General features: G+C 41.0%; 1 protein-coding gene across 2 annotated transcripts in view; it reads right to left on the bottom strand.

The window, feature by feature from the left end:
- Nucleotides 1-829: 829 nt before the first annotated feature.
- LOC149874327 (ATP-binding cassette sub-family C member 1-like) overlaps nt 830-15163 on the bottom strand; it is a 64478-nt gene continuing 50144 nt past the window's right edge. Inside the window, exons 23-28 of one of the 2 annotated variants that reach the window (XM_090060020.1) lie at nt 11928-12029; nt 11097-11240; nt 9070-9228; nt 7116-7282; nt 4864-5058; nt 830-4312 (exon numbers count right to left, since the gene is read on the bottom strand). In XM_090060020.1, coding sequence (XP_089916146.1) covers nt 4189-4312; nt 4864-5058; nt 7116-7282; nt 9070-9228; nt 11097-11240; nt 11928-12029 — 891 coding nt within the window. In that variant the 3' untranslated portion in view covers nt 830-4188. The remainder of the gene's footprint in view (nt 4313-4863; nt 5059-7115; nt 7283-9069; nt 9229-11096; nt 11241-11927; nt 12030-15163) is intronic. The other variant, XM_090060027.1, reaches the window with a different exon arrangement.

Raw genomic sequence — 15163 nt, 5'->3', positions numbered from 1 at the left:
TGAACTTTGCCTTTTTCCAATCATTTGCAGGTTAAACAAACACGTGGCTTCAATGATTTATGATTTTGCTTTGAGATTGGGGTTGGACTAGGAAACAGCCTGAGGTTCCTTCTAGCTCTCCTTTTCTGTGGCTGCGTACAAACATGTTCAAATTAAGCAGTTGATTTTCAAATGACTTAACCTGCAGACAGCCTGCAACACACGAAGGAGCGAGCCCTGGGGGACCTGGAACACATACTATGGTGTACTTCACAGGCTTCTGTCTGTCTGGATACAGATGCCAACAGCCCATTGCACACGTTGGGGTCCCAAAGGTCTGCAAGAGGGGCTGGAAACATGGGGTGGTGGATCGGGAGTCTGGGAATGGGGAGTAGGGGAAGGCTAGGCCATGTCTTTGCGCTGGGTTGGGGGGGAAGGGTGTGGGTCCCAGCAAGGGTAGAATCCCTGTAGTTCGGAGCTGGGAGGGGAAGGGTTACTCTCAGAGCCCCCCCCTCCTCATCCTGCTGGGTCCCCTTCAAGGACACAGCCTGGTGAGTCAGGAAGTGTGTGTGTGTGTGTGGGGGGGGAGCATTGGGGTGTGACAGAAGAGCAAGGGTCTCTGGGAGTGGGAGGTGAGTGGGGGCAGGCCAGGCCATGTCTTGTGGGGAGGGAGCAAGGGGTGGACTCCTTGTAATTTCAGGATGGGGGCAGTCTGCCAGCACTCGCCCTCTCCTGTTCAAAATCTGTGGCAATCCTGCTCCATCAGGATTTAAGACCCCACGCCTCTGCAGACATGAGAGAGTAGTTCAGTTAGGATCTTGGGCAGGGAGGGGAGGGCAGGAAACATAGGGCAGATGGTCTGGGGGCAAGTGTCTGCAGGTGTGGGCTGGGCAGGGGTATGCCTATGCAGGAGGAGGCAGGCATCTCCAGGGACCATGGGAGTGAGCTGGATTATGTTCGGGCAGGAGTAGTGCTAAACCATGTCTGGTCTGGGCAGGTAGGAGTGTCTGTGTGAGCAGCAGGGATGAGCCCTGCTGGGAAGATTGGCAGAAGGGATTAAGGATGCTCAAGCATAGTATAGATGGTTTCCCCCACACTAGGTGGGGAGGGCTGACAATTCCACAGCCTCTGGGCTGTGGAAAGGGATTGTGCTTTTTCAGCCCCAAAACTGTCAGGGGAGGGACTTGCTGTCACTTGGGCTGCAGCAGCACAGTGCAGCTGGAGTCAAAGAGCATCTCTTGGGGGAGAGAATGGGCAGAAGCAGGGCAAGCTGGTATGCTGCAGGTCACCCCAGCATCCCTAAGTGATGAGGGTTGCATGCAAGCATCCACTCAAAACACGTGAACCCCAGTTGATTAACACTGCAACCTTGTCCAATGCATTGGCCCTTTTTTTGTTTTTTAAATGATTGAAGTGCTGTGAACATGTGTTCAAGGAGCCATTCAACCAATAGAGCTATGTCCAATGGGGAAAATGTACACTTGTACCCTAGAATTGACTCATATAAAGGGGATCAGTCTAATGGTACAAAGTTCCTTCATTTTCTGTAGAAAACTTGTATTTAAAAAACTGTTAATGATTTATCTATGGAAATCATTTAGTTCATTTTCTGTGATTGCCTAGCCTTCACCCAAGGTCTGAACCAAATCTTTGCACCCTGTTGCTTGTGCTTGTTTGGTGATATCTCCCTTTCTGCAAATGATGATTCAAAAGGACTGAAACCATTTCATAAGTGTTCAGAATGTTTTTATTTTTCTAAAAGGAATGTTAACAATCACCTGATATTATTTTGAAGGCAGTAAGCCTTAAAAGTAGTTGTGCAAAAGTAGTTGTACTTTCTTAGAAAGGGTCAATACAGAAAACAGTCTACCTTGTCATTTCCACACAAATGGTTCTTAGCTTTGAAACATATGCAGACTTACAAATGGTGAACTAATACATATTTTCATTTTTTCACGTAATATTGTCCATCTAATTCCTCCGCATACTCTTGCAAATCAGCTTCCTACTTCCAAGAGAATGTTTCCCCACCCAAGAGAAAAGTAGATAGCTTACCTCTTCAGAGGCTAACTTCTTTAGGTACAGTGACTGTTAACAACCCTCTAAGTAAATTTCCCTGAATTGGCAAATGCAAGTGTGCAGTATATAAGGACAGTCACTAATGCCTACGTTTTGAATGCAAGCTTTTTTATTTATTTGAAATACCACAGAAGAGCATAAAGCCTTCTGCCCTTAGCACTTTTGTTCTTTGTTAGGCTCAAGCGCATAAATAGTGAATGGATGAAAACAAGTAGGATTCTTACTAGAAGTCAAAAGGCTAGATTCCAAGTCGGTGTCCTAGGCTGGATCACTTCATGCCAGCGGTGAAGCTGGCCAACCTCCAAAGTATGTTTAGGACTTAACAACATTCAAACAGCTTGATTGTCTATGCACAAAACCCTAGGTTGTTGCACAGGATTAAGCTTTTTAAAAACTACATTTTGGGATCTTAGCCAGCTGACCAAGCTACTTAGAAATGAGAACTGTTTTAAAAGGTGAGAACAATTTGCATTAGTAAAGACAAAGGGAAGCCTTCAGCATTAAGCAGACTAACCTCTGCTACAAATCAATTAATCCCCACCATGGCCTACCCTATTTAATAGTTTGGTGCAAGCTTCACTTATTAATATTTATTTAAAAAGACAGAAGACCTCCATGCTTGAATCGGACTATTATTTGGCAACCAACTTTGGCATACTGTGTGTTAGAGAGAAAATAAGAGGGAATGGCAGAGTTTTTTCACTCTTATCCTTTTGTGTTAGGTGGACAGAGAAATTGAAAGAGAAAATCATCCTCATACATTAGTAAAGCTGCTAAGTGGCTAGGCATGACTAGAACTGCTGTTCTACTGGTAGATTTCCAAAGACTGGGATGGTTGCTCTTCTTGGCCTTGCCTAGTGTGCCTGCTATGATTAGATGTAGACACCCCTTTGATTACCAAAAGGGTAGGGAGATAAACACTTCCTTGACCTTCCACAGGTGTCACCCCCTGCTGTAATAAAGCAGGGTGGGACCTTAATTAGGTGCTGAGAAGTAAGCCAATAAAAGCAGTAGCTTTTTTTCAAGAATGTAGATTGGCCCAGACTGCTTTGGTGTTGAACAAGTGAAGTACTTCATCTGCTTGTAGGTACTTCTACAGACACAGTGAGGTAGGTGGGTTATGCTGCTTCAGAAAAAATCCTGTTTTAACTGCTTGAATGTGGATGAGAAATGTGTCACTCCTATGAGAGGAGCTAACTATCTTCTGGGAGAAAAAATGAGGCATGGAAGTTTGAGCTAGTACAGTATGCCATTCTGCATTTTTTCTTGTCTACTCTTCAATGTGGAACCTCTCTTCTCCTCACTTTACCCACTCACCCTATTTAACCACAAAGAAATGCAACAAAAACAAACAAAACATACATGATGTTCTATACACACAAGAATAAGCATTAGTAATTTCCTTGGACATACTGCTATTAGTACTAGTATAGACTTATATAAACATGTTTTAAACATAAACTGGATATCTCCAGAGGGATTTTCATTTTTCAGGGTTCCATGAGCTTTTTCCAAGTCCTATTGTAAATTAGTTGTCAGAAAGAATATTCTATCAGTTCATTTGCCTGTTACATTTGGGTGTTCAGAAGTAATTTTACAAAATAAAAAATATGTCACGCAAAGGTCTGAAACCGTATACCCATGCAGATTAAAATAAGCAGAGTACAATTCTCAAAAACATTTTCATAAATTGATCTGTAATCAAGTATGCAAGTTAAATCAGTGCTGTTTTCTAAATAATTTAAAATATATTAAAAGATTCAATCAAACTTAGAACTGCAAAGTATGTATTAACTGATGTGAAAGGCAAGGATTTATTTAGCCAGCAGGTCTCTTGCTAAAGCAAAATTTAAGGCTTGGATCTTCATAGCATATAATTATAACCTAGGTCCAGTAAAAATGCATAATAAAATGTGATACTTAAAAAAATAAATAAATAAAGCTGATGAATATACAATAAATTGCAGTTATAGCATGGAGTTTGTATCGTCAAGCGTGCCCACTACCCCTATATTGCACAATCATTTTATAACATTGAGAATAGAGTATATACCACACTCCCACAGTGTTTTCTTGGTAAGTAGAGTTAAGGAAAAAAAACACACATCCTTGTCTTTTGAGAGTATTTCACTAGGTATCCGTATCATACGTTATCCCAGCTTCTGTGACCATTTCGGAAAACGCTCCTTTCTGATGTAATAAGTTATGGGGAGTATCAAATTCTACAATTCTTCCAGAGTCAAGAACAAGCACTCTACAATGCAAAAAAAATAGAAAGGTGATTGGGTGGAAACAGCCATCCAGCCAGACTTCTCAGCCCTACTGAGCATGGTAATTGACTGGAATTTGTAAAAAGTAAAAGCTTTTACAAGGAAACATTGCAGTATATGACTCAGCTAGTCATTAAGCCACAAACTCCCATACTAAAAAGGAATTTTACTTTGCTGTCTTGAGTTTGAACAGAGCAGACCATTTATTTTGACAAATTAAACAGATTTCTTATTCTGAAAGATATTCCTTCAGTAATTAAAACAGAGATGGGGAGAACTGATATCAAACTATACTATACTCTCAATGTTGTTATTACTCTAACTACTTTGTATACTATTACTAATATTATTAATACAGATTTTATGGCACTAATTACCAATATATATTTTATGGCACTGCCAAACATCTGTTGGTGACCAAGGGAGTAACTGTGGTGAAGGTATCAAGCCAGGTCAGTTTTTTTATGCCCACCAACTCTGCCAGTGTCTAAAGGAAGCAACTACAGGTTTTGTAAAGCTCAATGTTGAAACTTGCCTTTCAGAATCCACAATTGTATGCAACCTGTGGGCTATAGTTAGGACTGTACAGTTGTCAAACTCCTTTCGGATGGTGGACTGTACCAGGTGGTCTGTTTCCAGGTCAACAGAGGCTGTTGCTTCATCTAAGACCAGAATCTTTGTCCTCCGTAGCAAAGCGCGGGCAAGACAGACAAGTTGCCTCTGCCCTACACTGTGAAGAAACACACTTGAGGAAGACTTATTTCAATAGCTTTGTAAAAGTATTGGTATGTCCCCCCACTCCCAAAAAATGCTGTATAATCCCTCTCTCAGGAGCTTTCAAAGGGAGAAAGCTACAATAGCCCATATTTTTAAACCAAATCAAACCAGCTGCTGTCAGTGGGTACCTCTACAGGAAATGCTTTACTGCACATTAGACTAATATAATATGCAGTAAAGTGTCACCACTACATGTACATGGCAATTACTGTGCATTAGATAAGTCTAATGTATTGTTTGCTAACACCAATACAAATTGTTCCCAGTTAGCCCAGGAAGCAGGGGACCACAATAGCTGCTTAGTCCTGGCGGCCCCCAGTGGGGCAGGGGGAGCTGTTCCGGCTCTGGGGGAAGCTCCTTCCCATCTGCATGGAGTGCAGAGCTACAGCTCTTCCCACACAGGTGAATCCTGCTTGCCAAAACCATCCTTTTCAACATGGGCAACTGCTGGGAAGCTGCCTTCTCCCTGCTCCCCTCTAGTCTCACCTTAACTGCCAGTGCCATTGCAGGGCTGCTCCAGGGGATGCCTGCTTGATCAACTCTCCTCTCTAGGGGATGCTACAGGGTGCATGGCCCATCCTGGCTTGAGCTCATGAGTAAAAATACCCTTTGCAGAAATGCAGCCTGGAGCATGGCAGCATCCAAGCTCTGACAGCAGTAGGGAGCTTGGAGCATGGTGAGGCTTCAGGAACTGTATGGCTGCGGGAGTGCTGGAGGAAAGGGATCCCCCTCCACATGGCAGTGAGCCTTGCAAGCAGAGCAGACCAGTGCCAGAGGTAAGAGTGTCCCGACTGGCTGGGCCGCTGCTCTGAACTGGGCTGGCCCTGTTGGGTGCAACTTGCTCCCAAAGCAGAAGCACATGTAGACATGCATCAGGGAATGCTTTAAAAAGCCTAAATTTTCTGTGCAGAAAATTCAAACACGTTAATTGCTCATGTAGACGCACCCAGTCTGTTTAAGATGACTGTTTGGTTCTATTTTTCAGGTGAATCCAGTTTCTGCTTTCTTACCTTAGCACCAGTCTACATATTTCCAAAGTCTTTGCTAGTATAGTCAAACCATATCCTTGAATGAGATAAATTATGCTAGAATCTATATGTGGGATTTTTGCTAACATAGCTAGTTGATTAAGGAAATAAGGTATTTTTGTTTTTATTTCCTTTTCTTCTACTCCTAACACACAGTCATCCTGACACAACTTTGTAGTGTAAACCTGGCTTTAATACTTATTACAGTATTAATGTCCTGGTATAGATGCTGAGGCAAATTTGAAATTGACTGTTACTTGCAATCTGAACGAGTCTACACCTTAAAAATCCAAGTTGATATTCAATACACTTTCCACTTATGTTCTATATTTTTAAAAATGTCTTCCCCTGCCACGTTGTTAAATTCTTCCCAAACAAGGTAACCAGATTATACAAGCTTCCTAGATTTTAACACAGTGCTATGGTGTAGTTTTCCTCAGAACAATTTGCTCTACAAAATGTTACCTTGACACAACTTTGAATTTAAAAATGTGTATAAGCAAAACTAAATAGCTGTTCTCCTACACTAAACCAGTAGTAGAAGAAAAAGTGTATATCACAGCATAGTATCCCTACACTACACTCCCCCCCTTCTAGCTCAACTCCTGACTTGTTACATTGTTACTTTCTCCTATAAATACAGCTATTTGCTTTGGTTCCCTTCCTGAGCTATCAACTGATCTCTGATATATTTCAGCAGAGACTTATCTATTTTGAAGACCAGAAGGAATCCCTAAATCATGTAAAGTTGGGCATCCTTTCTAACTCAGTCCAGAGAATACTGACCTGTTTCCATTTAGCTAGGTGACCACAGAATAATTTCAATTGCTACAGTAATCTTATTTAAAATGGGGGAATAGGGGGGACATTTCTGTGGCAGGGAAAATATTAGAATGATGTAAAATAAAACATGCAGAATGAAGATCAAACGATTTAAAAGAGCTGAAGTCCTTCCTTCAGATAGCATTACTTGATCTGATACCTGAGGTTTGCACCACCCTCTGAAACCTCATGAAGGAGCTTCTTTGGAAGAGACTGGACAAAATTCTTTAAGTCACACAACTCCAGTGCCTCCCAGAGCTCAAGATCAGAGTGCTTTCCAAGCGGATCCAAGTTTGACTGCAGGGTTCCAGAAAACAAGACAGGGTCCTGAAAAACGAGAGAAGTTACTTTCACAACACCCTCACACATTTAAATAAATCGGTGCTTTTCAACAAATGCCTGCAAGACTGTTAAGATCACTATAAAAACAGAACTTTTTAAAGGGGAAATCTGTAGGTAAAAAGGTGAAACTAGGTGAGGTTGAGTTGTACTCAAATGAGGGAGCCACCCACTCTGCACAGAAACACATGCCCAAGTTGCAACAGAGTCTGTCAATCCTCGATCAGTGTTGGTGTGCATCAGGATCTGAGGGAATGCCTATTCACCAGAGTGTCCCAAGGGATGACCAACAGTCACAAACTCTTCCAAGACCATTTTAGGCTGGACATAAGGCAAGACTTCTTTACTGTCTGAGCCCCCAAGGCCTGGAATAGACTCCCTCCAGAGATGGTGCCAAGCACCTACTCTGGACTCTTTTAAAGAAACGTTTGGGCACTTAGCTTGCCGTGATGCTTTGACCCTAGCTGACTTCCTCCTCCTGGGGCAGGGGGCTAGACTCAATGATCTTCCGAGGTCCCTTCCAGCCCTAATGTCTATGAAATCTATGAACCAAGACCTCCAATACCAGGGAAAATATTGCTCAGTTTAGGACTGGAGCATGGTCAGTGAAAAAACATTTCTAGGCAATTTAGTGACTAAAAGAGAAGATCCTTCTGTGTGTGGCCAAAGCACGATTTCCACCCCCCCCACCCCCAACTTCACTCTGAAGGTTTAGAGTTTGGCCAAAATTTGACAGATTTTCAAAGACAAGGAAGGGAGCATGCACCTGGCATATAGTCTGTACTTGTTAAAATTAGGGCTTGTTGTAAATGTCACAAGGAATTATTTAAAATAGGGAAAACACATTTTCCTCGCATCATTCTCAAAAATGGCTGAACCATCTTAGCTGTGATTTTTCTTAATTTCCTTCTTGGTAGATTTCAGTCTCAGTCTCAAAGTATTTACGTGTAGAAAAGTAAAGGGAAACTGAGACCCAGATTTCATAATGGGAGGTGTTGGGTAACCTCATAATAGTCAGTGTAACCAATCCTAATGTTAGTTTAGGAATTTACTTATGGAAGAGGCTCTCATTTTCAAAACTCATATGTAGTTAACAACTTGTGTACTGAGTATTAATATCAAGAGTTGTAATTCAATCAGTATATCTGTATGACTTCCAACCTAACGAAGTTATGAATTAAATGCAACTGAGCCTTTTCTAACATATCAGTAAAGGAATGTACAATATTCCTTAAAACTGAAAGACCACATCAGAAAAAATGAATATAGGTACACATACTTGATCTGAATATAGGTACACATACTGACTCCATGTACTCTATTCATCGGTTTATGTACCTTAAATCCTCAATAGAATCCTTAATTCCACATAATAATTTTAGTATTTCTGAAGTTAGCTGAGAGATGTGGGAAAACATTGCATGTGATTATATATACCAGCAGGTGCTGGAGAAGCCAAGTTATTCCAGCTATTAAACTATATTAGACTTTTTTTCCTTCCAGGTGGCATAAATTCTATTAATCTCATTCACTTCAAGATTCTTTGCATACAAATGACAATATGGATTTGATTTGATATATTTTTTTTTTTTAGTTATACAACCAGCTCTGAAGAATAATGTCTAGGCTACCATGTGCACCCAACACTGTGCCTGTGATCCAGTGAGAGAGAACTGAAGTTCAAAGCCATAAAAACATACTGACAGTTTCAGCCTTTCATATTTAGAACTCTTTATAGATGGCAAAAGCATTGTTCACTTTAAAACAGCTTTTACCTGTGGAATAATGTTCAGATTGCTGCGCAGATCATGGAGCCCAATAGTTGATATGTCAATTCCATCTATAATTATTTTGCCCCCAGCTCTCTCTAGAATTCTAAATAAGCAATTTGTGAGTGTTGATTTGCCAGCTCCTGTTCTTCCAACAATTCCAACCTGGAACAACATATTTAAAAAAAAAAAAAATTAAATAAAATTAAAAAATTGTCATTTCCACTACCTTGGGTAAGATGCTAATAAGTCAATAGATACTTTAGTAAATAAGTTATTTCAATTTTCTTTATTGATGTTAAACTTTGACTGCTTATAGATGTAACCCCCCCACCAAAAGAATAAATAAGTGGTGCTTTACTTTAAATTTGGCATGTCCCTGCACCAAGTGCATGCCCAGAAGAGGCATCACATTAGTTTCACGCGGCTCGCCCAACATTTGTATACATCGGGTGCTTCAGTGGGGCATTTTTGGTGATTGAATCAGCTTTAGATAAAATCACCAAAAAGCTCTGCTGCTTTGTGCAATCGATACAGATGCCGCAGAGTCAGGCTGAACTAACATGCTGCTTCTTCCAGTAAACTGCAGCTTTTTTGTTTTTTGGGGGGGGGATTTCTGAGGGGGAGGGGTCCCACATCTGTCAGCAGCTATTGTATAGAAAACTCAAGTTTTAAAAAGCAAAGATGACTTTCCACCACCCTATCCCAATCAAGACGTCCAAAATTTACTCTTATTAAAATAATGACATGTAATAATGTGCTTGGGAAGTGTCATTAGGTTCCTGACTACCTATTTTATTTTGTGGAAGGGAGCGTCTCTTTAAAAGTATTTTGTGTCACCCGATTCATAAGTTAATATTTCATCTACCAGAAAAGCAGCAGCACTGTAATTGAGGGCCAGATTGTGATCCTCTTTCCTTATTTTAATAAGGTCTTACTCATGCAAGTAGTTCCACTGGCCCAAGACTTTGCTCATATTGTTGCTGGGCCTGTACTAATATAAAACTGCTGAGGTTTTCAAAGAAGAAAATGCAAGGTTTCATTTGCTTCATGCTAATTAATATAACTTAAAACATGAAGTCATTTACCAAATGTAAGACACAGACAAAACGGACAAGGAAATATTTCCCTCCGTGCTTCTAAAAGGGAGAACAAAAAGATATCAAGATCCAATTAAAGACATGATTGGCTGCATTAGTTTAATGCGAGGCATTCAATGGGTCACAGCATTGTGCCGGCTCTTATCAAATACATTCATATTTGAACATCTTGACCTTAAATGCTGCTTTATTAAAAAAACCATGGTCTAGATTTTCAGCTGATATTACTGAGTAAAATCTCACGTAAAAACAAATGGGTATTAGCTGGCCTGCTTAAATAGTTCTTAGGCAACTGAGTTCTGGAAGCGCCTTCCTGGTAATCTGATAAATTCACAAGGGATGTCTACATCAGCAGGAGAACCTTTTTAGTGTTTCTAAGTTAGCTGACCCTTTGCCTCCTTGTAAGTAATGCCAATATTAATTACATGTAAATTAAAACCTACCCTTTTTATGGACTGTACAAGCATTTATAAAATGATGAGCTATGTTTGTGCCAAATACGAATCATTCTAACTACAACTCCTTGAATCATTCCAGAGTGAAACCCTTTACAGAGTTTTACATTACAACTAATTTCCAATATGCTTTTTCACTTAACATTATGTATACTGTATTTTTAATTAGCTCATGGATGGCTCTTCTCCCCCTTAATGTTTTAGAGAGAAAATTAACAATAATATCTTTTTTTCCCTGGTCATTTCAGAGCTCTTCCACAAAAATTTGCTTTTTTAAATTTTTTCTTTCCATTGTCCTTTGCTTTTGAAGTCATTACCAGTTAATACACTTCCCCCATTCAGGAAAATGTATATACTTGCTGTCATGTTACATTGGAAGAGCTTGTCGCCCGAAGACTAGGATTCTACAGTCTACTTAATGCAGAAAGTTAAGGGGAAAATCCATCTATTTTATATTATTTTATATCATTTACAGTACCTTCTCTTGACTCCGTGTTTGAAAGGAGATATCCTGCAGTGCTAAACCAAGATCTGTTCTGTACCGGGCTTGATAATTAATGAACTCTATTATTCCTTTACTGGGCCATCCCACAGGTGGCCTTTTAGATGTTAACCACGGGGCCTGAAATTAAAATCAACATTTCAGTGGGCAATATTTACAATATTTCAGTGGGCAGTATTTACATTTTTACAAGCCACTTCAAAAATTTATGCAAACAGGTTAAAATTTTAACAATATGAACAGCCATGTTATGATTCAGTTGCAGTCTAATGAATTGAGAAATGAGTCACCCAGGTGGTTATTTGGATTGTCCATTAAAAATGCATTAGTATATGCAGATTAATTTTTCTCAGGAACCGGGTCCTTGAATTCAGAGATTGTATATGCTCACTTGGAGAGCAGGGTTAACTGTTTGAGTGCTACATTGTAGTATCTCGCCAGTTCATAGGCCTGAGATTTGAAGCAGACTGACATCTTTAGCCTCAACTATTTTTTCCCTTATGCTATTGGGGTAAAACAAATTCTGTAAAGGTGAAGTAGGGGGAATATACAGAGGAAACAGGAGGTTGATCAGAAAAATAAAGGAATGGCTATAAATAGGTTACTTTTTATGCACCCACTATTGTCAATAGGATGTAGTCTGGACCTTTTTACCTGCAACTTTGTATAGCCAGTGCCAAATATTTTAAATGAAACAAAGCATAAGAAACTGTTCAAAGACAAGGTAAACAATCATTAATAGAGAACTGAACAGAAGTCAATTACTTTTCTCTATTTAACTTCAATTTCTCTGTTTAAAATGCTCACCTCTTTGTTCATTTTTGCATATTCACAAATTCTTTCAATGGAAACTCCGTTGGTTTCAATTTCACATGCTTTACGGACCCAAAAATTCAGACTTTGCGTTATCTAGGGACCAATGTAAAGAAAAAATCATACTACAGAACGTTAAAGATTCTTGACTTTGCTAAAATGAAATATAGTAGACCTAGCAATTTAGGAATGCAAGAACTTTATTATTGGGAGCATCAAGATACACGTCAGAAGCTTAGATAGTCCTGGATGATACAAAGCACAAATCAAGGGCTGGTATACAAAGCTGGCTTTAAGCTTCCACTTGTACTATGTTTATCCATGGTGCTTCTCTGAGTACTTCTATCTAGAACATGCAGTAGAATAGCCTGATGGCTACTCTAAGTTGTTAGCTGCTAACTGTTACAAAATGCTGAAAAAATAGCTCAGAACTAGTATAGGGCACAGCATGTCCTGACTGTAATCCTTTTCTCAATTAATGTTCCTTTTTTCTGGTCTACTGCAGAAGGAGAATGTGTGGCTTCATGCACCCCTGGGCTGTCTGTACACGGTATACCCTGTGTACTGGAGCAGTCCTATCTGGATAAATTATGCAAGTTTTGTAGCCAAAGATTCTAAGGAAAGGAGAACAAAGCAGCTGCAATGCACCATAATGCCTGCCAAAACACTTCTATCATCCAGTGTGAAGATTTTTTTTTTTTTGCTGGTACTAGTGCTATTGAGTCCAGTCTGTTATAGTAGACACTAATTTTGTTTGAGCCTCAAGGTTGCCACATGGTGGCTGTAAAATGACATGCTTTTCTATGCAGCACAAATAAGCTATTGAAGTTGTTCCAAGACATTCTGAGGCTCCTAGGAACATAGGGGTGTTCACAGATAACTATTAACCAAAGGAATCCCCCAAATTCTCACTTCAAACCCTTAACCACAATCACAAGGAGTAATATCTAAAACACCCTATGGGGTATGGACAGACATAACATTTAAAGGTTCTAAATACACTTTAAAACTGAAAAGTGTTTTTAGATGCGCTTCAAGGGAGATGGGGGAAGTGGGACACACCACAGCATCTCATGTATCAGCATCCCTACACTTCAAAATAGTGATGGGGGCCCTTTAATTAAAGCTTGTTCAATGAGCTTTAGTTAAAGTGACCCTACTTCCATTTTGAAGTGTAAGGATGCTGATACAAGGGGCACAGAGGCTGGCTGGAGCATGCTAAATAGCATGTTTCAGCAGACTCAATTGAGTCTGTTCCAATGCGCTGTTATGACTGTTACAACAGCCTCCTGGTATGTTTACTGGCACCCCTACACTCTAAGCATGCTATTTAACCTTCCTGGAACATTTCAAAAGCACACCAGGAAATCTAGCACTATTTTGATCTGGTTCTCTGGGATAGAGCTCAATGTTAGATGATGACACAGCATTCTGTATCTAGTGGCTGGTCAGTCCTCCAGGCATCCCAAACGGCGCTGCTCCTGACTACCATGCCCTGCCTCCCCACCAGCCCTACAAAATGCATGTGTTCAAGGGTCTGCTCTAGAATACAGCCAGGACTCTACTGGTTACCAAGGCCACAGTCCACTGGGGTGGAGAAGTGGACAGTTTTGTGGCAGTTTCACTTGCTTGCTAGGGCTCCGAGGCAGGGAATGGGTAGCCAGGTGCTTGTGTGAAGTCCTGCTAATGGTTCCTGGGGCTGCCCCAAGAACTCTGTGGCTTTGCAACACCTGCCCTGAAAGCTATTTTGTCCATGTCCCCTTCCTGTTACGGACTTTGTAGCTGCTGGGTCCCAGGGTCATCTGGGGAGGTGGGGTAAGAGTGGAGGAATTGCCAGGCAGGATGTGTGACCCTGCTTGTGGTGCTCTGGGAACCCCCTAGAATTTTTTTTTTTCTTTTTGCAAGACTTGAACTGGAAAGCATTTTGTCAGTTTTTTTCCCTGCAGGACCCCTGGTCTCCGGCTCATTTGGGACAAGGGGCAGTGGGAGTGGAGGGCTTCTTGGGTTTTGGCATGGGTGGCTGGACACCTCGCTTGTATTGTCCAGGAAGCAGGGTCTATCAACAACCCCCTGGCTTCTTGAGCCCCTGCCCTGGAAGCTACTTGGTCAATTTACCTCCCTGCTACAGAACTTGGGCTCCACAGGCCCCCCCCAAATGAGCCTGGGATGGGCAGCACAGGGTCTGTTCAAGGAAGCGAAATTTTCAAAATGCTTTCTAAAGCAAGTCTTACAAAAACAAAAAAGGCAGAGCTCTTGGGAAGCCCCTATCACAACCAGTTTCCAGTGTACCACAAGCAGAGGGTCAAACAGCTGCTCCCGCCCAGCACCCTGGCAACGCCTCAGCTACATTTTCACTTCAAATGAACCAGGGTCCATTTCCTCTCCAAGCTATTCCTGCCCCCCAACTCCCTGCCCACGCTCACATCTGTGTACGCCCAGTCAGCCACATGGATTTTAGTAAAGCGTAACAATGTTCTTTATTAAACCTAGCCAGTTTTTTTAACTTAATGTTTTTGAGAAAAGGGAATAGAAAACTGCAACTGCAAGCAATGACATCTTCCTCTTTCTGGGCATTCAGGCAATCCAGGTCTTCCTCCCCCTCTAGGGGAATCCTGGGGAAACTCCGGGCACTGACAGATGGATGACATGATGGTTTAGGTACTCTACTGCCCTCAGCTGGTGTTTTCGCAGCAGTGCAATCTCTAAAAGGTGATGGTTGTATCTTTTTTAAATCCTTACCAGTATACATCTCTGTCCAGGGACAACTGTGAATTGCATCCCAATCTGTGACATTCTTGGAATAGTTTAATTAATACTTATGTCTGCACCCCATGATGTGCCACAGGTAAAAGAAAGGGATATGAGAACAGTATCAATGTCCTAGCACTGCAAAACTTGAGAAGTAATTGGTTAATTTGTGTTCAAAAGATCCTGGGAAAGGATTGTCCCTCATGGTATGGAGGAAAGGAAAACCTATCATAATTCAGGTCAGTCGGATGTAAGGGAAGGATTCCTTCCTGATACCAAATCTTATGACCAGTATGACCCTGAGCAGGGCAGCAAGACCTAAGTAAGAACACCGTACTTGTAAAAAGTAAAAATTAAACTTAACAAAACTGACAAAGTGAGTGAATTAGCTTTCCTGCAGTCTCTGTCTTGAAACTGTGCCTATTTAAAGGTGAAACAAAATACTTCTATACCAGTTTGGCTTGTGCGTGTGTTCTTCTTCT

This window comes from Crocodylus siamensis, chromosome 1 (assembly GCF_052110815.1).
Source record: "Crocodylus siamensis isolate JL-2025a chromosome 1, ASM5211081v1, whole genome shotgun sequence".
NCBI lineage: Eukaryota > Metazoa > Chordata > Crocodylia > Crocodylidae > Crocodylus > Crocodylus siamensis.
This window is presented reverse-complemented; position numbering and strand designations above follow the sequence as displayed.